The sequence below is a fragment of the Mirounga leonina genome, unplaced genomic scaffold, assembly GCF_011800145.1.
Source record: "Mirounga leonina isolate KUSES-001 unplaced genomic scaffold, KU_Mleo_1.0 Mir_106, whole genome shotgun sequence".
In the NCBI taxonomy this organism is placed as follows: Eukaryota; Metazoa; Chordata; class Mammalia; order Carnivora; family Phocidae; genus Mirounga; species Mirounga leonina.
In genome coordinates this window covers 5,011,095-5,034,888 of record NW_023270232.1, presented here as the reverse complement: position 1 = coordinate 5,034,888, position 23,794 = coordinate 5,011,095, and the positions used below count along the sequence as shown (strand labels likewise).

Genomic DNA, 23,794 nt, shown 5'->3' with positions numbered 1-23,794 from the left:
ACCGGACTTCTAAGGAATCACTCGCTCAACCCTAACCCTGAACCAGACGCTGAGCCCAGAGATCCCTCCACCCCAGAGCTGAAGATCATGGTTAAAAAAGACCCCATACGGACAGACAGACAGACAGACGTAAGCCTTGAGAGCCCAGGCAGGGACTGAATTAAATATGCAAGGACACAGCGTAGGTGCAGGTGACAGAGGTGGGATTTTATCCTCTGTCTGGATGAAAAATGTCATTCTTATGCTGTCACTGACCCAACAAGACTTAATATTTTCAGAATTGATTCCTTATACTTCTGAGAATTTTGTGTTTCCTGTTTTAAAGAAAAAAAAAGTCTTCCAGACAGGAGGGCCTGGGGCCCTGACATCTCTGGGCTCCCAGCCTGTGCCCCTGCCTGAGGCCATGCTTCTGGGCTAAGGTAGCCTGCTTTGGAAACCATCTCCAAAACACCAGAGTAGAACTGACCCCAGCCCTCTCCATAAAGGCATAAAGTGGCTTCTTCTATTTTTACAAGCTCCCTAGAGCCTCGGACCCACTCCAGGATGGCCTTGCCCGCAGGAAACAACACTTCCTTTGATTGCTCTCCCTCCTGGTGCAAAGCATCGCCTTCTCCTTGCTGGTCAGCCCTGCAACCTTCCCAGACCACTAAAGCCATAGGAAAAGTTCCAGTGGCGAACACAAACCCAAGCATCCCAACTCCTCCCGCACTGTGTAAACTGAGCCATCACACACCTGCTTCCCTGGTCCAGCCAGACAAGCCCCGAGGAGGCTCCCACAAAGCACAGGCTGCTTGGGCTCCTCACTCAAGTGCTCAAGGGGCCGTGGGCATGGGGAGAGGCAGCCGTACCCTTCCAGGAACGTTGAGATTTCCAATGATATTTACATCTCTGATGACATCAGTTTATGTTCACATTTGAGTATAAAATTAACTGTCAGGGAGAGCATGCAATCCCATCCAGAACTCTCGGCTAATTATAGCCTTTCCACAAGGCTGCGGGCGACCACTCCAGCCCCAGCCAGAAGCAAATGGCCCATCTGTCATGCAACTTCAGCTAGACAGGGCTGGTGATGGGGGGCGGCGGGTGGGGCACACGGCCATGCCCATCTGGGACCAAACAGGGGATGTCGCTGGCAGTCCCCAGACCAGGCCCAAAGCCCCAGGCTTTGCAAGCCCTGTGGTGTCTTGAACAGGCTGATCAGAAACCCTGTGGCCCAGCATAAACTGGCCCGAAGAATCCTGCGGAGCCCTGCAGCTTGGAACCAGCTTCCTCATCCGCAGGGAGAGGCCCAGCTTCACACGGATGCTGGAAGCAGGAGGCCCTGGGAGGCTTTCCGGCACCTGTGTCTCCTCCTTGGGGAAGCATCTGATCACCCACCTGCTGGCTCATCCCCAGCTGGGGCAAGTCTCACAGCAGACCTGCGAGACCCATTTTCACCCTAAAAGGCACATACGAGGTACCTATTATGTTCCAGGCCTGGAGCTCACAGGAGTCACAAGACTAGATAGGGGTAAGACAGGGGTCAGAGAGGCTGGAAATGACCTCTACAGTCCGATGGATGGAATTCAGTGGGTCTTTGAACTGGGGATGGAGAAAAAAGTCATATCTTTACTTTTGCTAACCTCTAGCTGAAATGTTTCTGGCACAAAAAAGGTGATGATTTCCTGGTCTGTGGGAAGCAAGCTGTAGTTCCTACCACGGAGAGGTGCAGGGGAGCTGGGGATTCGAACAAAAGTGAGGGGGAGATAGGCAATGTGAGGAAATCAGGGTGGGCTTCCTGGAGATGTCAGTGTTTCCTGGAAGGTCCCAAGAACTGCTTCATTCTGGAACTACTTCATAAGGCACTCGAGGCTCCAGAGTTCTCTGCTGGGCCCCAACAAAGCACTTTCCTGAGTTTCTAGCTTCGAAAGGAGGTAGGGAGTAGCTAAACTCTAAGGCCCTAGAGAGATTCTAAATAAGAGGGGGTTGGCAGGGCCCCTGCATCTGGACCTCACGTCCGTCAGCTCTTCTGCCCCAGGCCAATCCTGCCTGTGCCTGGGCAGACAGCCAGCTCCTCCTCAGCATGTTCATACCAGCTTGTCTCCTGCGCAGAAGGAACAGCAGAGGTGAGACAAGAGATGCGGGCTGGCATTCTGGGCCTCCGTTATCAGCTCAGTGCTCCCGGCCATGTCCCGTCTCCTCTTTGGGCCTCATTTGTCACCTGTAAAATAATAAAGCCCGCTGCCATTTACAGAGTGATGATGCTGCACAGCAGCCTGCAAACGCTAGACCTGCATCACCTCCCTTAGTCTTCGCACCCCCTCACATGCCCAAGAAAGGACCAGTCTCACGTTCCTGACCAGGCCCTTAGCCGAACCAAGTGATGCAAAACGTAGGGGAGGCAGTCGGGATTCCCCACTGAAGCCTGTCTGTCTGACCTGCTGCTGAGGCTTCCAGACAGGCCTTTCGAGAAGACCTGGGGAGAACTGGGTCCAAAATGTCCTGGCAAAATACAAAGGTACGCCGAGCAGAGCAGTGCTGCCCAGAGCAGGTCCTATGACGACACCAACGTCCGGTCTGGTGGCCACTTGCCACGTGCAGCTAGTCAGCTCTTGAAATGTGACTCGTGTGCCCAAGGAACTACATTTTTTATTTTATTTCACTGTGATTAATTTAAACGTGACCACAGGTAGCCAGGGGGCCACCGTGTTGGACAGCACAGCTCTAGAGGTGTCCCCCATTGGATGCTGTCCCTCACCGCTCTCCACAATGCTCCTTTCTAAAGTCACAGCAACCACCCTTATTTAGAAATCATGGGCCCTAATCATCCAGCCACTAGCTAGCAAGGGTCCCATTCATCTTCACTGACCTCATTCGGCAGAAAACAGTCTCTTCTCCCAGTTGCCCCAAGAAAGCTCACTTCGTGTTGTCCCCTGCCTCTTACCCCCAAGGAAAGCAGGTCAGGCCAGATCCAGAAGGCCCTGGCAGTGCCCCCAACCCAGACTGATAGAGGGTCCATTCTGTCTCCTCCAGAAGAGTGCCAGACCCAGCTCCAGGACCACGGGGCAGTTCCACGCTCTCGGGTCCTGGAGCCCAGTGCTGCCACCCTGCCCCAGCCCTGCCACAGGTAGCCCGTGCTTCCGGAATGGGGCTCCTCCCAACCCCAAATCAAAGCCAGCCCCTTGGGAAAGCAGCAGCTGCCGGCAAAGGAGCCAGTTTCTGGCTTTTGTCACTGATACTTTGCTGTCAGCTCTGCCTTGACTCTGGACAGGACTTCTTTGTTTTAACAAAATATAGACATCAAGGGCAGAGGACCTGGTTAATTGCAGACCTTGGTCCATGACACTCTCTGACACAGCCTGCTTTCACTTATAATATAATAAGCACCGATGACTATAATATAATAAGACCACTCCCGCTGATCTGGCGTGACCCCACTGTCACACATTAAGGTCCCACATATGCTTAGGTCTGTTTGTGGCTCCTGATCCATTCCCTCGGTCAATCTGGCTATCCCCAAACAAACGTCCCATTCATAGCAACTGCAGCTTTATAACACATCTGGGCATCTGGAAGGCCAAGTCCCTTCCTGTTTTCTTTCGAAGTGGCTAGATATCCTTGGACCTAGATTCTTCCGTACACATTTTAGAGTCACCTAATCAAATTCCAAGAAAAAACCTGCTAAGGTTTGACTGGATCACTCTGAATCTATAGATCCCTTTAGGGAGGATTAACATCTTTATCAGAGCTTCCTGCCCGTGAGCATGCTTTATTCCTTCTTTGTGTCTTCTTTATTATGACTTCTCTAGGAAGGGTGCTCTCCATCCCCTTCGAGCTTTTTGGGCAGAAGTGGGGAAAGGCCTCTGGAAGGCTGGAGAGCCCACCAGCTAGGTCCAGGGGTGGAAAACATGGCCTTTGGAAAACAAACCTCTAGGAAACAAGGTGGGTACACCAGTCTGTTTTGCTTCCCCTCCTACAGTTAGAGAAGCTTGATTTCAAAGACTCCTACGCACACACACACACACACACCACACATTCCAGGCTATGAAAGAGCTGAGCTGGGAGGTTTGGCAGCCCCAGCTATTTGACCCAGCCAGGGCAGAGAGTGGGATTTCTCATCAAGAACACCCCCCACACACACAAGTACCAAGCACAGTAAGAGCTGACCCAGCTGGGACTCTCCTGAGGAAAAGTTTGGGGGCAGACAGGTGGGAAGTGGTAAAATAGACAACCGATAAAGCTATTCTGAGACAAGAGGTGGAATTACTTCCTCCTGGGAAATCAGAGAAGGCCCATTGGATCCGAGCCTTGAAGGATGCAAGGCAGTTTGACTTCCCACCACTTTCTCTTCCACGAGTGTCGGGACCACTGGCCCAGTGTACCTGTTGGAAGAGTGAATCTGAGAAATGATCTTGCTTCAGATGCCCATAAGCAAAAGAGAAACTCAGGTGATCGCATTCCAGAACAGAGCGTTCCAAGGCCTACAGATCAGAGTGACTTGTGGTTCATCTGAAAACCAGGGAAAGAGCCAAGGGAAAAAGGAGAGTCAAGAGCAAATCACCTCCACCCAACACACTCCTCTCCCCGGTTTTCTTTTCCCTCCCTCTCCAGGCCTCTCTCTCCCCCTACCCCTTCACTGTGTCGGAACCAAGAGAGTCAGAAGCTGCCTCCCAGGGCTGTGTTCCCATGACATCTGGGTGATTATCTTCACAGATCTCGGGCCCAGGTGGGCCCTGGCCAGGCGGGCTCATTAACAGAGGCCCATCAGCACAAGAAGCCACGTGGGTGGGTGGGCCTCGCAGTGGGGGGACAGTGGACAGGTGGGCCTGGCAGTGGGGACAGGAAGTCCCCCAGCTCTGGTCACTGCAGGCAGTGCCCTAGGCCTAGGGATGGAGCTCTAGCTGAGAGGTGAGGAATGGGGAATAGAAACTGGGATCTGGGTTTGGGGCCCCTCAGGAAGAAGAGCTCTGCAGTGTGGGGCTGGGGGTGTTTCCTGCTGGTTGTGATAAACCACCACTGCTTACCCCCTCCCTCTGGCCCGGGGTGCCGTTCACCATGGCACACAGCATCCAGTGAGTGAAGGCTCTCCCGCTCAGGGCTGTGGGTTGCTGCCAGGAGCGGGGAAGGTGGCCCAGGCCTCTCCACCTCTCAGACCTTTTAAAAGGAGACACGGGCTCACAGAGTGACAAGGGGGCTTTGTCCTAGACAACGGCTTCCAGTTCAGGTCCCAGCAGCCTTTTAGAGCATGCATGTATCCACCAGGTACTGGGCCAGACATCCCCGATTCTTCTACTGGCCTGGGGCTTTTCCCAGAAACCACCCAAAGTGAAGGCAAGAACTTCAGGGACAGGGTTGGTGGGTAGGCGGGGGCCTCCTGTGGTCTCACTTCTCCCTGACCCTCCGGGCTGCTGAAAGAAGTCCCCGTAAAGGAGGCAACTGCCGGGGCGCCTGGGTGGCTCAGTCGGTTAAGTGGCTGCCTTCAGCTCAGGTCATGATCCCAGAGTCCTGGGATCGAGCCCCGCATCTGGCTCCCTGCTCAGTGGGGATCCTGCTTCTCCCTCTCCCTCTCCCACTCCCCCTGCTTGTGCACTCTCTCTAATAAATAAATAAAATCTTAAAAAAAAAAAAAAAAGAAAAGGAGGCAGCTGCCTGAACAGGAGTGGGCCGGGCAGGGAAGGGCAGCGGGAGGGGAAGGAAGAGAGGAAGGACACTCCAGCCTGGGTTCAGAGGGTGCTGAGGCCCCATGGCCAGGAGACCCCTTGCCAAGGGTCACCCGGCTGAGTAGGCCATATTTAAATTAAGGGTTGTCTCTACACTAAGTGTTTCATGTTTCTTATTTTTAACGTTAGATGTAGTTTTTTATCTAAGAAAAAAATGAGGGGCGCCTGGGTGGCTCAGTCGGTTACGTGGCTGCCTTCGGCTCAGGTCATGATCCCGGGGTCCTGGGATCGAGTCCCACATCGGGCTCCCTGCTTGGCAGGAAGCCTGCTTCTCCCTCTCCCACTCCCCCTGCTCGTGTTCCCTCTCTCACTGTCTCTCTCTCTCTGTCAAATTAATAAATAAAATCTTAAAAAAAAAAAAAAGAGTGGCACCTGGGTGGCTCAGTCGGTTAAGTGGCTGCCTTCGGCTCAGGTCATGATCCCGGGGTCCTGGGATCGAGCCCCGCATTGGGCTCCCTGCTCAGAGGGAAGCCTGCTTCCCCCTCTCCCACTCCCTCTGCTTGCGTTCCCTCTCTCGCTGTCTCTCTCTCTGTCAGGTAAATAAACAAAATCTTTAAAAAAAAAAAAAGAAAAAAATGAATCAAATTGCTTTTTCTATAAATGTGGCCCTTGCCTCATCCTTTCCCCCTTTGTCCCTGAACTAGAGTTGGAAGGGAGAGGGGGCAGCCAGACCACAAGGGTCAGTGCCTGGCGTGTGCGGGGCCTCACAGAACATAAGCTGCCTCCACTCCCAGGGTTCATGACTCCAAAGAGGTCAGAGGACAAAGGGGAAAAGGAGCAGTACCACACATTGGAAGGAGCATTGGAGGCGAGGGGAGACTTTAGTCCCAGTCTGTCACTAGCTCCCATGTGACCTTGGGCAAGCCCCTTCCCCTCTCTGGGCCTCAGTTTCCCTGCTCCAAAAGGGAGGGTGTTGGCTACAAGCCCCCAAATCCCTTCACTGCTCCAGAAGTCCATGGAAACTCATACGAGGACAGCCCCACCCAGAATCCCGGCCATCAGCAGACGGAGGGTGGCCCAAAGACGCCTCTCCTGGGATCCCCCTGCTTTCCTACCTGCTCCAGAATGTCACGCTTCAGCATGAGAAAAAACCCTACAGGGGACGGAGGTGCCCTTCCCACCCCAGCCTCCACCAACATGCACACCCCCAGCATTGTCTCCTACAGCAGCAGTGGGTAGGACGCCAACTGTTTTTTTTGGAAATACTAAAGGTGTAAGGGGCTAATACCCATCCGCCAAAACTCAGCTCAAAGCCCTCCTCCCCTGGGAAGCCTTTCTGGATCACCCCAGCTATAGGGATCTCTCTCCACTTCTGATCACCTCTGAAATCAACAATGGGAAGCCCTCACCAGTAGGATATTCATTGTATTAATTATGCCTGTTGAGCAAATAATGCCAGGTGTTTATTACTGACCGCGGGCAGGGCGTGACGGCAGGACCCAGCAACACACATCCCATCTTTGACCTCAACAACTTCAAAGTCTGCAAATGTGTCACTTCCACAAGTTCACAGGACATTGGGTGGCTTAGGTCCCAGACCACACTCTCCCCACAGCAGCTACATGAAAAGTGCTCAGGGCCCGAGCTGGTCCACAGTGGCCTGCTGAACCACATTGTCCCTGAAGCAGGATGCCATGCAAAAGTTTCTGGTGTTCAAGAAATGTGATTCCTCCTTCCCCAGTAGAGATACAGTACAGTTCTAACACGGACATCTTCAAATTAGAGGCCAGAAACCATTTCCCCTTTTAGAGGCACTTTGCTCCAAAGATAATTTGGGGAAAGGGGAGTCCTTGTTGTGAATTCCAAGGCAGCATTCACTGATTCAACATACATTTATTAAATCCCTATTATGTACCAGGCACTGGGCATAAAAAGATAAGATTTAGTTCCTGCCCTCAAGGAACTCGATCTGGTAAGACACACCAGCACGCCAGCAAATGCAGGAGAGTTAGGGAAACACTGGGGCAGAGTGTGCAGAGGGGCCAGAGAGGAGGAGATGCTAAATCACAGGCAAGACCGGTGAAATCTGAGAAGGCTTCCTGGAGAAGGTGATGCTTGAACGGAGTCCATTTAATGCATGGGATAGACAAGCAAAGATTTCTGAAGTGGCGAGCAGTTTGGGAAGCCCAGGAAGGTGCCAGGGGGACAGCAGGTTTGCACAGCTGGAGCCAAGCACACCTCCAGGTGACTGGAGGAGGAAGGAGGCCAGGCAGGCTCACAGAGGCCAGGCCCCCAAGGCCAGGCCTCTCAGGTTAAACCAAAACATTCATTCATTCAACATCTCTTTACTCAGGGGACTTTTAAGCCAGTGGTTCTCAGAGTTTTTTATCTCAGGACTCCTTTTTACTCTTAAAACATTTGGAGGACCCTAGAGCTTTTGTTTTTATGGATATCTATTAATTATTGACTACATAAGAAATTAAAACAGACATATTCTAAACATTTATTAACTCATTTAGAAATAGTAATAGATTTACATGTTAACATAAATAGCATACTTTTTATAAAATGTTTTCCAAAAAAAAAAAAAATGGAGTGAAAAGAGTGGTGTGAGTTTTACATTTTTTAAAAAGATTTTTTTATTTGAGAGAGAGAACGCGCACAAGCAGGACTTGGGGGGAGAGGGAGAGGGAGAAGCAGACTCCCAGCCGAGCAGGGAACCCGATGCAGGGCTTGTTCCCAGGACCCTGAGATCATGACCTGAGCCAAAGGCAGACGCTTAACAGGCTGAGCCAGCCAGGCGCCCCCAAACTTTACATTTTTGCAAACACCGTGTGGCTGATAGGAAGACGGCCGCAGTCTCCTAGCTGCTCGCTCGGTCTACAGCCATAATCAGCCCCCCACCCAGTGCCCTGGAATACCCCCACTGAACACGCCCGAGGATGACAGTGCGGAAGGCAAGCAACATCTCAGTATCACTGTAAAAAGGGTCCTCCAAATGGTTTTGACTTCAGGGACCCCTTGAAAGGGGCCCCCCCCAGGGACGGCTGGAGCAGACCCTGAGAGCAGCTGTTTCGGGAACAAGAGGCGGGGGGGACACAGCTATAGCAGCGAACCAAACACACAAGTCCCGTCTTTGGGGGAGTTCACATTCTAGCTGGGGACAGACAAATAAGAAAAACACAGTATGTCATGGTTATAAGTGCTAGGAAGGAAATAAACAGGAAAGGAGGCTGGGGAGGCTGGAGGAGGAGACTGTCATTTTAAATGGCTTAGTCAGGGAAACTGACATTTGAGCAAAGACTTGAAGTAGCGGAGGGCTCTCTAATATCCATGCGACGTATGGACGAATGTTCAAGAGCTACCAAGACCTTGGAATGCACTCCTGTGCTCACAGAAGAGCATCTATGGGGTGACAGAGGGGGACTGTGTAGGAGATGAGGTCAGAGGGCATGGGCGGGGGTGGGGAGGGCAAAGCAGGTCAGGTCGAGCCTGGGAAGCCACTGACAGGACTCGGGCTTTTGCTCAGTGTGTGGGAGGCATGCAGGTTTACAGAGGAACCTCTGACCGACCTTGATTTTCAAAAGTTACTGGGACTGACTGCTGTGCTGAGAACAGACTGGAGGTGGGGGTTGGAGGCACAGAGGGAAAGCAGTCAGGAATCTCCTGCGGTCACCCTGATGCCAGGTGGCAGCAGCCTAGACCATGGGGGGGCATGGAGAGGGGGCGAGAAGCAAGCAGACCTGAGATATATTTTGATGTTGCAATAGGGAAATAGCTGAAATAATTTAAGCAGGGAGTCACACGCTCAGATTTGCTTTCAAAAGTTCTTTGTGGGGCGCCTGGGTGGCTTAGTTGGTGAAGCATCTGCCTTCGGATCAGGTCATGATCCCGGGGTCCTGGGATGGAGCCCCGCGTCGGGCTCCCTGTTCAGCGGGGAACCTGCTTCTCCCTCTGCCCCTCCCCCCCGCTCATGCTCTCTCGCTCTCACTCTCTCTCAAATAAATAAAATCTTAAAAAAAAAAAAAGTCCTTTCATCAAAGAGAATATTCACATAGCCCCAAAGAGTCATCCCACAGCTTATTTGTCATCAAGGGGACATGCATGTTGACAATGGAGGGGGCTGGCGGGCTGGCTTGGCATGGCCAGCAGCGGGGTGGCCGGACATCAGACGCCTCCAAATCAACATAGTATCCCGGACCTCCCGCCACAGCCCCCGTGCAGCGCTTGTACCGGAAATGTGTGGCCTGAGCCCAGTGACGAGGAAACCGAGACGCGAATCCAGAGCGCAGGCTTCTGCAGGTCACTGGCCCAGAGCTGTCAAAGGAATCACAGGCAGTGCGGATGGACTAGACTGGGGCATTCCAGAGACGCGTCTCGGCCAAGCCAGTGTGTGAACCTCGAGTGCATCCTGGTTGAGTAAAAGATCCACCCCAAAGGACATCTGGGGAACAACTGGATAGGAACTGCATAGGAGATGAGGTTTTATTTTATGGAGGTTTTTTTTTTTTCAGATGGACAATGGTAGCGCGTGGGAGAATGCCTTTTTTGGAAAGCTGAACGCTGGAGTATCTAAGGGTGAGGTCACAGTGCCTGCAGCTTTCTTTGGGCTCGATTGCAAAGAAGTGTTGTATTGAGAGAGAGAGAAAGAAAGTGAGAGAGAGAAAGATCAGAGAGAGAGAGATGTTAAGACGAGATGTTAACAACTGTTAACCAAAAGCATGCAGGCATTCTTTAAACTCTTCTTTCAACTTTTCTGTGGGTTTAAAAAAAAATTTTTTTTTCAAGCTCATTTCCCCTCTGACAACTTGATTTTGGAACTACTGATTTGAGGCTTCTCCGGTAACCAGGTTTCTCCAGCTTGCAAGAGAGAAAGGGCCTCTCCTGCCCCACCCCAACCCTCCAGAACCAGGGAACCCAAGACTTCGTCCCACATATCCGTGGGCACACAGACGTCCCGAAAACCTGCTCGTACACACTGGCTATTTGCAGAGCATCCATGATCTAGCAACACCAGGCCATGTGGGCAGCCAGCCCTGGCTTGTGCAGCTCCCTTGAGCACCTGGCACAGGGGCTGGCACAGGGCCCGGCATGTGCCACTGGGGATTCGGGGTGGACACTCAGGGAGTCCTCAGTCTGGCTTCCAACCGGACAAGGGCTCATGCAGGCCCCCTCCACCCCTGCATCACAGCAATATCCAGGTCCAGCAAGCCTTCCCCTATCCACTTGCTGATTTTCCCTAAGCAACGAGAGCGCAAGGCCCCAGCAGATCCTGGTGGATCAGGCAAAGGCAGACAGGTGACACACAATCGTCCTCCCAGGCCTTCAGAACATATAACATTCAGGGACTCAGAGGTATTTCCACTCACGTTTCAGATGCACTTTTTTGTCAAAATGAGATTCAATGCAATGCAGGAACTGTGATGCTAGATCCTGATTTGTTGTTTTTAATGCACTGTGAGAAATATTTTAGGGACGACTGGAGAAATTTTAATATGGACGTTGTATTTCCCTAGGCATGATAATGGTAGTTATAGCCAAGAATGTTCTTTTTTTTTTTTCTCTCTCTTTTTTAGAAGATGCATCCTGGGATATTTGGAGTGAACTGTCATCATGTCTGCAACTTACTTTGACCTGGCCAAATGTTTCAATTCTGGCTGATGGGCATCTGAGTGTTCCTTTTGTCATTCCTTCACCTTCTCTCTCTGTTTTAATCTTTTTACAATAAAAAGTTGGGAAAGCCGGCAAGATCCAAGTTCCATTTTTCCCAAGAGGAAGCCTGTTTACAGGTCTGAGTTTCTCTTTGGCCTGGGAAGTCTCCGTGGCCACAGCCAGGGGCCTGCTTCCCAGAGGCTGGGGGCAGGCTGCTTCCTGCAGCCTGGGATTAATGCCCTCACCAGATGTCTCACTAACTGCAAACCGGGGCTAAATATAGGTTATAACAGGAACCTACCAATTATACAACCAAGAAAGCCTACTAGAAAACAGGACCCCAAGGCTTCAGGGCACGCTCCTCCCTGTGCACGGGAGAGAGGCCTGGGGGAAGGCAGAAGGGGGTCACTCTATACCCTCAGTTCCCTCCTCCTCTGCTTTAAGAAAATTAGGATAAGAGAACACACACACAACAAACCAGCAAGATGCAGTCCCGCCATTTAGGAGCTGTGTGACCTTGGACAGGCCACTTCCCTCTCTGAGCGTTGGCTGCCTCTGCCATTAAGTAGGAACACTAACACCAGCCCGATGGTCACACAGAGGACCCCGGGAGACAGGGAAACTCCTTTGTGAACCGTAAGGTGCTCTAACACGTAGTGAGAATCCCCTTTTTTTTTTTTTTAAAGTCAACAGATACAAAGACCGTGTTAAGTGCCTACACCTGACCAGAAGGTTCCACGATTTTTCTTTAAATCAGCTTTTTCTTAGTAAAATAAACATGATCCTGACCTAACCTATCAATATCTATGAAATCAAGATTTGAGAGAGTAATTATTTTCTTCCGCACATATCACACTTCATGCATATCTATTAAATTTTAAAATGCTACCCCAGGGACCACCTAAAAGCCTCTTGCGAACCACCAGGAATAAGCAGATGGACGTGGCTCTGGCCCAACCCCCTTATTTTGCAGATGGGAATGTGAGATCAGAGAGAGGCTGTCACTCCCACGAGGTCACACAGCATCTTAGCCATCGGACAGCAGCTGTGACCTGGGTCTCCAGACTCTCAGGCTAGTGCTCCCTCCATCACAAGATGCCCTCCCTCATCAGGAACAAGAGTTCTCACGCCCTGGCATGCCCTAGCCTGACGGAAATATTAAAAGGACAGTGAGGGACACTGAACGACAGGGATGCCAGCTCCTTTTCTGTCTTCCTGCAGTTCCAGAGAACCCGATGTAGATCTGGGTCCCAGTGCCGCTTCAGGCCCGCTCCCTCCTGTCTCACAACCCACACGGGGTGGCAGTCAGCCCACCTCAGTGTGGGGGTCCGGAGCCCCTGCCCTGGGGAAGCTGCTCTCCACACCGGGGCCCCTGCTCCTCTAGCAGAGCATCGTGGAGAACAGGAGGGCCTCCAAGGGCCTCAGAAATGTTAGATGGCTGCCTTAGTAACAGAGCCCATGAACCAACGACCCCCTCAAACAGCCCAAGTCTCCAAAAGGGAAACGGTCTTCCAAGGAGAAGCCCCTGAGACAGAAAGGAACTGAGAGTGAGGCTGGGCATTTCCTTGCAAGTTCCCTAACCTCTCTGGGCCTCTCCTCGCCTCGGCGTAGAGCTGCCAGCCGCCTCTCCGGTGGCCGGCCTAGTAAATGAGAGCATGTCCAGCAAACAGAGGGAGGGCTCACTGATCGTTAGCTTTAAAAAGGACAAAACAGGAGAATCCAGAAGGCACGAGCAGACTGGACAGGGGGCAGCATGGAGGGCTTCTCGATTGCAAAAAGGAAAGTTCGGTTCTAAGGCCAGCCCCAGAGGAGTCCACAGGGGAGAAAGAAGACAGGGACAAACAGGCCCCACTCCTGTCACAGGGACTGGGGGTCCCTCCACAACTCCTGTCCTCTTATTTCTGCTCTGATCATCACTCCCCCCCACCCCCGCCCTTGGGCATGCAAAGAGTCAAGTGGCCACTGCCACTCCTACGGGAGCCCAGAGCCCAGCTGCCTGTCCACTGCTGACTCAGTGTCCCCGCCAGAGCCTCCTGGGAGGCCCTGGCCCGCCCCGCCCCCAGCACAGAATGTCTGCAGCTGCCTGAGCTCTCTGCTAGCACTCGGTGAGTGACAGCCTCTCAAGGGACAGGGCTGGCTCCTCTCCCCCCACCCCCAGCGCAGCACAAGGCCAGGCAAACAGTGATCCTGGGGCAGAGGTTAGGCAGAACCAAGCCAGCGTTCCAAGCTGCCGCCCGAGTTCCCTGCTGCACACAAGGCCACACAGCAGGCCTCTGTCCCTGGGCACAGCGGCACTCCCGTTTACAGGGGGGGCTCCCATCCCCCAGATGGAAAGGCTAATCCCGGGGGAAATTACCGAGTGGGGCTCATCGTCCCCTCTGAATGATGTTGTTCCACTGGCCAGTTTGAGAACCAGAGGCAGCTGCTGTGGGGTCTGGCGGATTTCCTCCCGTCTGAAAGGAAGGGGTTGCGCCAGGTGCCCTCCGCGGCCCTTGGGAGTTTGGCCCAGCTGTAAGTCCAAGTCACATTCTACCTGCGCCAGGTAACAGGTGACAGTCCTGTTCCGAAAGGCTGTACGAGATCAGACGAGAAAGGCTGTACGAGAAGCGTAAATGTTTTACAGCCCCGCTTGGCAAGCAGTTTCCTGAGAGCTAGCTCACATCCCCCTCCCGTTTTACCCTCCTTCCATCCGAGAGCATAACCACGGGCCTGCGCGGGCGGCAGGGGCGGGGCGGGGGCGGGGCCGGACGGTAGGCCTCGCCCCCACGCCAGCCTGCTCCGCCCCCAAACCCCATCCGGGCCTCCGCAGTCTTCAGCACAGCCCCCAAAAAGGGAAGGCCATTCCCCCTGCTCAGCTGGGCCCCGCACGGGTGAGACAACCTCGTGGAGCAGAGAGGGCTTGCGCTTGTTTCCTGAAGCTGCCCTCAGGAATCCCAAGTTTGCTGGGGCTGCGCCGTAACGACTGGGTGGCTTAGGGCAACAGCAAGTCCGGAGGTCTGAGGTCTGAAACCGACCTGTCACAAGGCTCCTCGACCTCCGGAGGCTCTGGAGGAAATCTTTCCCCGCCTCTGCCGGCTTCAGGCTCCTAGCCCGCCTGCCTCTGCCTCTGCCTCCGTGTGGTCTTTCCCTCTGTGTTTGTGTCTCGTCCCAAAGCTTCCCCTGCCTTTTCTTATAAAGACACTTGGCCTTCGATTTAAGGCACACCCAGGTGATCAGGATGATTTCATCTCAAGGTTCAGAACCTAATTATATCTACCAAGACCCCTTTTCCAAGTAAGGTCACATTCGAAACATGAACGTATCTTTTTTTTGGGGTGGGAGGGTGGGGTGGGGGACCATCAATCCACTGTAGAGCTCAGTGATCAGAGTCAGAAATCGAGTTCCCATCCTTCCACTAACTGGTCACTAGCTCATCACCATGACCCCAAACAAATACATCTCACCTATCTGGAACTGTTTTCCCATCTGGGAAATGGGTATGGGCAACCGCCTGCCATGTCTCTCCTAAGAGAAGTCAGAACTGCAGGTCAACGAGATCACAATCAACATTCCAAACACGATGCCCATGCATCAGTGGTTCTCAAACTGAAGACATAATTTAAGGTGTGGGGGGGGGACCATCCTAGCTCAACTCCCAAGTGCGAATCTCTGACTCACAAAAATACTCACAAAAATACTTGTTAAGTTACAAAGTTGACTACAGAGAAGTGTTACCTTTAGAACGGGTGAAAGAATGTTGTAAAGATAACCAAAAGGAAAACAATATTCTAGAACTCACGGACCACCCCCCACTCCCCAGATACATCCCAGTGCTCCAGAGAAGCCCAGCCTCCTGAGCCATCTCCCACATCCCCAAGCTGGCAGTCTCCACAGGCCTCCATGGGCCCTTCTCATCCAGGCTGAGCCTGCTGACTCCCACGTACCCCTCCTCCAACCCCAGCTAGTCCTTCTCTCTTGTCCTGGGACCAGCACCAGCAACAAGCCTCTTGCAAACAGTGCACTAACTCCCAGCACAAAGACACTGTCCAGATTGTCCAGGAGGCTGGGGAAGTTTCAGCACGTCACTCGGGATTCACACGGAGCGAAGGTTGGCTTGGAAACCTGGCCAGTCCGGTCAGAGTTCCCTCACAGGCACCACCAGAGCTGCAGCTTCCATTCCAAGCTGCACATTAGAATCACCTGGGGACATTTAAAATTAGAGCTGCCTAGGTCCCACCCCATACCCACTGTATCAACTCCGAAGATGGGGCCTGGTGTGTACTGGCAAAATCCACCAGGACCAGCAGCCTCAAGCCATAGTCGAGGCCCACCGATCTAGAAGGTCCTTTTGACCTCAGGAAGTGACCCAGACTCAGAATTTGGCACCAGCCCCAGAAGCCAGCATCCCACTCCACTCCAACTAGGGGACTTGGCCCCAGTCTGCAATGGGGTGGCCCCAGGGGTTGGCTTCTGCCCTCTGCCAAGCACATGGAGCCCAGCACAGCACCCGGCATGCTATGCGCGCACAGGAACTGAGTGTCTGGCCCCAGGCACCACCATGGTCCCACCAAGCTGCCCCCAGCACAGCCCATCCTCTGGTAAGGGATTGGAAACAGCACAGAAAGCCTATGTGACTGGTCCAAGGCCACGCACAGTATCCTGGGAGGGGCTTCCAGCAGCCCTGGGAGTAGGTGGTTCTCTCCCAGCAGAAAGGAGGGGGGCTCTGAGCCCCTGAGTCCAGACCAGGCCAAAGCTGTTTTCCTTCTTCCCCTCCATGCAAATATTTACTTTCCTGCAGGCCAAGATGCAAATGCCTCCTGGGTGAGAAAGTTCCCTTTGGAAAAGATTAAATACAACACAGCAGGCACTTTCAACAGTGAGGTCCCCGGTGGGGGGGGATGGATGCAAATGGTGGGTTGCGCCAGTCCCTTCCCCAGTGGGGGCCTCAGTCTCCTCAGCTGTAAAATGGAACAAGTGTCCCCTGTCTGCATGGTTCACACGGGTTGCTCTGAGGATGCAGAGGTGAAACACAGTGTTGGTGAGGCAGGCACCCGAGGGCATCCCTCCCGTACCCTCCGGCACCCCCTAACCAACACCCTGGAGCACAGGGATCCTGCCGGTGATGCCAGCGCCCAGCAGCTGTACTGCAGGCTCCGCCCTGTCTGCCTGGCCCCCACGACGTGCCAAGTTCTCCCCTTCCCACTGATGAGGAAACTGAGGCCCAGAGAGTTGTGGCTGACTTGTCCACAGTCATGCAGCCCATCAGTCTCACTCCTCACCCATCACCCAAGTGATCTTCCCCTGATCTGCTACCTGATGGAGCTGGTCTCCGTGGCCTCCAGGCCCAGCCTTCCCCGGGGGTGCGTCCAGGCCCAGCCATCGTCCCTCTGCTGTGACCGCCCTCCCTCTCTTGAGGCTCGTCTGCGCTCCTCATCGTCCTTTAAGCCCCCTTCCCTCCTCTTCCAAGTCACCCCGAGGCTCCTCCACAATCCAGGCTGCCCAGTGGGACAGGAAACGACCCATGACTTCTGGCTGCTCCTGCCCACATTAGCTTCCGTCCTCCTCGCAGGGTGACCCTCTGGGTGGGGAAGACGACACCTTCGTCTTCTCCGTTTCCCCCTCCTGGCCCAGGCCTAGCCTAGAGCTGGACAAATGCCCCACGTTGACTCCCAAGGGCCACGGAGGGCACCTGGCGCAACCCCTTCCTTTCAGACGGGAGGAAATCCGCCAGACCCCACAGCAGCTGCCTCTGGTTCTCAAACTGTGTGGCCAGTGGAACAACATCATTCAGAGGGGACGATGAGCCCCACTCGGTGATTTCCCCCGGGATTAGCCTTTCCATCTGGGGGATGGGGGCCCCCCCTGTAAACGGGACTGCCGCTGTGCCCGGGGACAGAGGCCTGCTGTGTGGCCTTGTGTGCAGCAGGGAACTAGGGCGGCAGCTTGGAACGCTGGCTTGATTCTGCCCAACCTCTGCCCCAGGATCACTGTTTGCCTGGCCTTGTGCTGCGCTGGGGGTGGGGGGAGAGGAGCCAGCCCTGTCCCTTGAGAGGCTGTCACTCACCGAGTGCTAGCAGAGAGCTCAGGCAGCTGCAGACATTCTGTGCTGGGGGCGGGGCCGGCCAGGGCCTCCCAGGAGGCTCTGGCGGGGACACTGAGTCAGCAGTGGACAGGCAGCTGGGCTCTGGGCTCCCGTAGGAGTGGCAGTGGCCACTTGACTCTTTGCATGCCCAAGGGCGGGGGTGGGGGGGAGTGATGATCAGAGCAGAAATAAGAGGACAGGAGTTGTGGAGGGACAACTTTATTAAATCCTAGCTAGTTACTGTGGGTGATGTAGGCTGTGACCCTGAGTTCTGTCTCCCACTCCCTGGCATAGGGACACCTTGGCCTCCTGGAAGTGCTTCTCCCGGCCCCACTTCCCCAGGTGCTGGGACCAGTGCTCCGCCGTGTGGGACACTTCCAGGATGGCCTCTGCCTGGACGCGCATGCCCATCATGTGGTGCACGGTTTCTGCTGGTACACTGCTAGAGCCCAGGGACTAAGGGCTGGGAAGGACCCAGCCCCCGAAAAAGGCCACATGCATGCCCAAGGGTCAGACTTCTCAGCCTAAGGCTATGGCCACAGCCATCTGCTCTGCAGACAGAGCATCCCCAGCAGAAAGTAGCCTCCTCTAATAAGACAGACTCCAGAAGGTCTCACATCTTAAGTCCCAGACCCCTGAGCTCCGCAAGGCCCCCGGGGATGCCGGGCCCTACAGGGTGCTTGATGCTTTTGCATCTCTCCTCTTGAAGAAGCCGCCCCAAGGCCTCTAGTGTATCCAGAGACAAGAAGTGTAGGAGGCTCAAAGAGGTGGTCCTTTACCCAGGATCACACAGCACTTGATCTGTGTCTCCAGCCAGCCCTGCCATCGGGTCCTGACAAGTAAACCTCCGCTTTCAGTCACTCAGACCCTATACTCCTCATAGGACCAGGCCCCTGCCACCCTCCCACCCACAACTTGGCCCTTCTTAGGCTTCCCCATCTGCTTCAGCCATGCTGGCCTACCCCAGAGCCTTTGTACGGACTACTCCCTCTGTCTGAGATGCTCTCGCAGTACTTTTTTATGGCTGGCTCCTTCTCATTCCTTGGACCTCATCTGAAATGCCAGCTCCTCATAAAGGCCTTCCTTGACCACACCATGAAAGTAGGAACTTTCATCTCCTCCCCCTGCTCCCTAATTTCCTCTTTAGCACTGATCGCAAGCTACATTTACTTACGGGTATGTCTGTCTTCCAAGGCCTGGACTAAGTCTGTCTTGTTCAAAGCTATTTCCCAGTAAACATCACAGTGCCTGGCATACACACTTGGCATCAAATAACTATTTGTTGACTGAAGGAGCAAAGAACCACCTCCACCCTGGAGAGAATTGCAGGTCAGGACTGGACTCCCCGCCTTCCACTAAGATGCAATTCAAACCCACTCACATTCATAGGTTCTCTCTGGACAAGGTTAATCTCAATCTCGTGTGTTTTGCGCTAACCCAGAAGACCTCTTTCCCCCCTGTACATGGAGCCAGCCGGTACAGAAATTTCATTATCAGTCTCTTATCTGGTTTACTCTGAGCCCCACCCCCGCTGGCATTGTGAGTCACCCGGAGAGGTGAGGCACCAGGCTGGGTAGGAAGGAGGACAGGTTGTTACTCCTGCATCCTGGGAACAAACAGCCAAAGACGGCGAGGTCCCAATCCATTCTTACAATTTAAAACGATGCCTCTCTTAGAGGAAGAGAAGGGCTCAGGCTCAGAAGCCTAAGCTAAGGGCAAAGAAACTTTCTTGAGGCCTTAGTTTGCTCATCTGTGAAATGAATGCATTGGAAGATTCTCCAAGTGCCTTCCAGGTCTGCCTTCTTGATTCTCTGGATTTTTAAGGCCTCTTGGCCAGGCGGGGAGAGGGGACCCTAGTCCCATTGCTTCCAGATCTTCTCTGACAGCCCATTAGGCCTGGTGGCTGCTTCTCCAGGATGAAGTGACTTTCTGCTTAAATTTCACTATGTTCTCTTTGAAATGCTTGCCTAGAACAAGAGGAAAATGGGCCTGCCTGAGGATTCAAGCACAATAATAATTTTTAAAATTCAGGAAATTAAGTCTGTGCCTGTAGGTACAAGGAAATATCCAGATGTGTGTTTATCAGCGTGTAACAGGGGTGCTCTCCCAGGGCCAGAACAAAGGAGACTTCTACACTCTTCAGCGTACCCACCTGAATTGCCTGAAAGGTTTTTTTAACTAAGCACACATATTATTTTCACAAAAACAATAAAGCTCTTTTCAAAAGTTAGAAATTCCTGCTGGAAACTGAATCTATTTTTTTCTTTTATGTCTGGCTTCATTTAGTGCCTAACTGGAGGCCAGGGACATGGCTCCTTCCAGAAATGTTATCCTCCACCACACCTTGGGCCCTGACAGCAGGGGGAGACCACGGGGTGGGGGGGAGAGGGGGGCAGGGTGAGGGCTGCTGAAGGTCATGGCCACCCAATGCAGTCAGGCCACATGGGTCCTGCTCTTGGTCTGTCCCAAACTTGCTATGGGGTCTAAAGCAACTCGCTTCCTCTCTCCCGGCCTGTTTTCCTCAGTAAAATGAAAAGGTCACTCTAGAGGTGCCTTTAAGGACCCTTCTAATTCTCAGTCTATGGATCTTGAGTTCCTAGAAAAATAGAGACGGGAGTAGGAAAAGATTGGCTAATCCTTAAGTAGTTGCTATAGTGTTTATGCTAATGTGCCAGGCATTGCTGTAAACTCTTCCTGTATATTCATCCCTTTCAGGGTCTCTGCAACTCTCCAGTATCACCCACTTTACAGATAAGGCAATGGAGGCCGCATGGAAGTTAGTGCTTAAGTCACTCAATTTATAAATACCAGAGTTGGGATTTGAATCCACGCAGCCTGGTACATGGTCCACACTCTTAAACCTAAACTATAGGAAAATATAAAGAATCACAGGTCAAGCTATGATAATGGGGTCCATCCTTGGAGAAGGCAAGGACTTCCCACTCACCTCCCCCACCCCAAGTCCTTTCCTTCCTGATTAGTCAACATCCCCCAGCCCTGACACTCTTTTGTACCCAACTGGAAATCCTTACCCCATTGTCAAGGCAACAGGCTGATGCTTTCCAGAGGGTCAGTGCCTCCGTGATCATCCCAGGCCCCTCTGCAAATCCAAGGCCTCAGCAAATCTGACCACTGCTGGCTACACACCCAATTCATGCCCTGATCCAGGGGCCCCCACCTCAGATCCTGGCTCACAAGACACAGCTTTCCCTGAGCATTCACTCTGTGCCCAGGCCCAAGACCAGCACTTGGAAGAGGATATGAACGAGCCACGCCCCTGACCTCCAGGAGCCCACAGTCCAGCAAGGAAAAACAGTGGTGTAAACGGATCTCTAGGATACTCTGTGGTCAGTGCTCAAATTAGAGGTGTGTCCCCAGTGGGCTGAGGGCACATGTGTCAGAGTGATTCACGCTGCATGGTAGGAAGAGGAGGCCCCAATGCCCCTGGGTGAGACCTACCGGAAGGAGCCATGAACTGGGGCCGAGGAGGCACCCTGAAACATGCCCTGAGCCCCACAGTCCCCCTCTGAAAACGAGATGGCCCCCAAGTGTGGGACAGGAGGTCATGTGAGGAGTTCAAGGTCACATTTATACTGACTCATAGACTGAGAAACAATTTTCATTGCTCACTCTCCTTCCCATCCTTCCCATTGCATCTGGGCGCAAATCTGTTTGGTGCCAGTTTGTCTTTCAGCCTCTCAAACACTTGCCAGCCTGCCTTTCGAACACAGAACTCAGGTCCACAGCCTACATCACCCATCCAGCCAGGATTTAATCACGTTTTGTTTTCCCTGCACTATTTAGTGTTACAGTTGCATGCTCTCGTCCATGCTCAGTATCGGTTTCCCATTGGCAGTGGCGATATAAAGCCACCTTTTAAAAAATAATTTAAGATTAAAAAGTGAGTCAGTTTAAAGTAGTAGAGTAAATAATACTATAATTGGTATAAACTCTACGAAGGGCAGTTTAACAAACACCAAAATTCTAAACGCACATACAAAACCAGGCAAAGTGGTTCTATGCGATTAGACATTCCGACTGATTACCGCTGGAGGGAGGGGGTGGTGACCGGAAGCGGGTGCAAGGGGGGGCTTCTGGCCTCTGCTCTCCATTCTAGTGGTTGACCTGGGGGCTGATTATATATGTGTGTTCACTTTGTAAAAATCCATCAGGCTGCATCCGCTTATGATCAGTGCATGTCTGTATGTATATTATACATTCTCGTATCCTTTTAACCCACTGGTTCTCCTTCTAGAAATTACCCTGCAGATATACACACACATGTGCAAAATGACATGTTCAAAGCTCCTTGCTGCACTGCTGTTTGCAGTCACCAAAGATCAGAAACAACCCGAGTTCCCCAGCTGGAGACTGATTGAATGACTTTGGGCATAGCCTACAGTGAACTCTATGTAGCCATCAGACAGAATGAGGTGGCCACTACCAGAGCTCCAAAATTCACATGGACTTAAATGTAAGTGAAAAGGTAAGGGCAGAACTGTGTATCCTGTGCTCCCTTACATGAAAAAAAAAAAAAAAAGAATATGTAATGCATGCACATGTCCGCGCCTAGGGCATCCTATGGCTAGGATGCTATCTTTGAAGTGAATGATAAGAAACTGATCATAGATGTCCCCTCCCCTCTGGACAGGGTGGGCGAGGGGAGGGGGGGAAGCTGGAGGCTTGTCACTGATGACTACTCTTTGGTACTTTAAAATTGTGTACAGTGTCCTTGCATTTCATATTGGATAATAAGACTGAAAGCAGAAAGTCCCTTACAGAAGGAGCATGACTATGGTAAAACTTATGGCCCCTTCTAGACCTAAGTCTGAGATGAAGGTCTTAGTATTTTGGGCTTATAAAGCACGTAACCCTTGGCCCCACTCCTCACTCCAAGGGATGGTACCAGAGATAATGGGCCTTCCTATAAGGGGTTTCCAATTAGCAGCAAAGCCTGTCTAGGACACATTATTTCCTCCCACTGGCCTTCACCCTGCAGTGAAAATCTGGCACCTAGAGCTGCCCTGGCAGAGCTGTCAGGTGGCTGAGTTCTTGGCATGGGTGGGGAGGTTTTTAAGCAGAAATACTTCCAGGGATGGGAAGTCAAGGATTTGGTAAGGCAAGCTCAGTTGGCTAGAAAGGAAAGATTCCAAGTTCTGAGTCCCACCCGGCCCCAAGAGAAGCAAAGCAAGGGCCATTGAGTGGTCTCCCTGCAGGACACAGGGGACAGCGACAGAACAAGGCCTTGACAATCGAGGTCAACTGTAACTGTATAACTCTCTTTTATACAGCACTGGTCTCACCCACATGTCACTATCTTCCCATATCACTAATCCTAAAAACAATCCAGTGAGGTGTGGGGCAGGGTATCAGTTACCCATTTTACAGATGGGAAAATGGAGGTGCAAGGGGGTTAAGAGACTGGTCAGGGATTACACATGGAGAGAAGAGTGAAGCCAGAAACATAGCCCCCACCTTCTGACTCCTGGTCTTCCCTTATCTTCTTACCTACCCTCCACCCCCAACAACCTTAGCCTTCCCTCTTTCAACTGTGACCTCCAGAGCGAAGAGCTCCTGCGGCCAGACAAGCAAGGGGCAGGCAAAGAATCCCAGAACCAAGGGGCCTGTGAGACCATCAGGCCCAGCAGTTTACAACCCTGAATACAAACTAGAATCACCTAGGGAGCTTAAATAAGTTTAAACAAATATCTATGCCAGGGCCCAGGGATCTGTAGTGTTTTTTAAAGTCTCTGGTTGATACTGATGCAACTTTGGGAGAGAATCACCCCCACCCCAATCCCATATACAACCTTCTGCCTCCCTGAGGCCTCCACCATCCTCTGCTCCATCCTCTGACCCCCAAATGTACTGCTCATCTCTCTTCCACATTACCTAAAATCAGAGAACTGGACTGGGAATTGGGCTTAGCCTAGTTCTCTAGATAGGCAAGTCACTTAACAGCTCTGAGGTCCCAAACAAGGAAGTGACTTGCCTAAGATCTCCCAGTGAGTCAAAAACAGAACAAGACTAGAATCTGGATCTCTTGCCTACCAGGCAAGGTCATATCCATAGAGGGGCCAAATGGACAGTCAGACCTGTTATCAGGCAGATCTAGCTATTCCTGCTAACAGAATAGATCCAGCGAGGGTCTGAAGAGGAGAATACAGTGTGCAAATGTTTCAAGAGGGATGGGAGCCAGGGATCTCCCCTCCAGTCCCTGGGCAAGTCTGCCCTGTGGCTACTGGGAGCAGGAGACTATTCTAGAGTGGCAAGGCTGGAGCTGGCTTATAGAAAGATGTCCTCATTTTTAGGTGGGGGTCCAGCCTAGTCTGAAACCTTCATAAAGAAATCAGTCTCTTGTGACAGCTAACCAGGAGGGCCCAGCTTCCCAGTCTATAATAATAATAATAATAATAATAATAATAATAATAATAATAATAAT

General features: G+C 52.4%; 1 protein-coding gene across 5 annotated transcripts in view; it reads right to left on the bottom strand.

Moving 5' to 3' along the window:
* LOC118018175 (tetraspanin-15) overlaps nt 1–23,794 on the bottom strand; it is a 51,581-nt gene that overhangs the window by 26,613 nt on the left and 1,174 nt on the right. Inside the window, exons 1-2 of one of the 5 annotated variants that reach the window (XM_035016660.1) lie at nt 13,648–14,026; nt 2,073–2,200 (exon numbers count right to left, since the gene is read on the bottom strand). The exons of 1 other annotated variant lie outside the window; for it this stretch is intronic. In XM_035016660.1, coding sequence (XP_034872551.1) covers nt 2,073–2,168 — 96 coding nt within the window. In that variant the 5' untranslated portion in view covers nt 2,169–2,200; nt 13,648–14,026. Of the gene's footprint in view, nt 1–2,072; nt 2,201–13,647; nt 14,027–23,794 lie in introns of those variants that run through there. 3 more of the 5 variants (XM_035016643.1, XM_035016657.1, XM_035016651.1) reach the window with 3 other exon arrangements.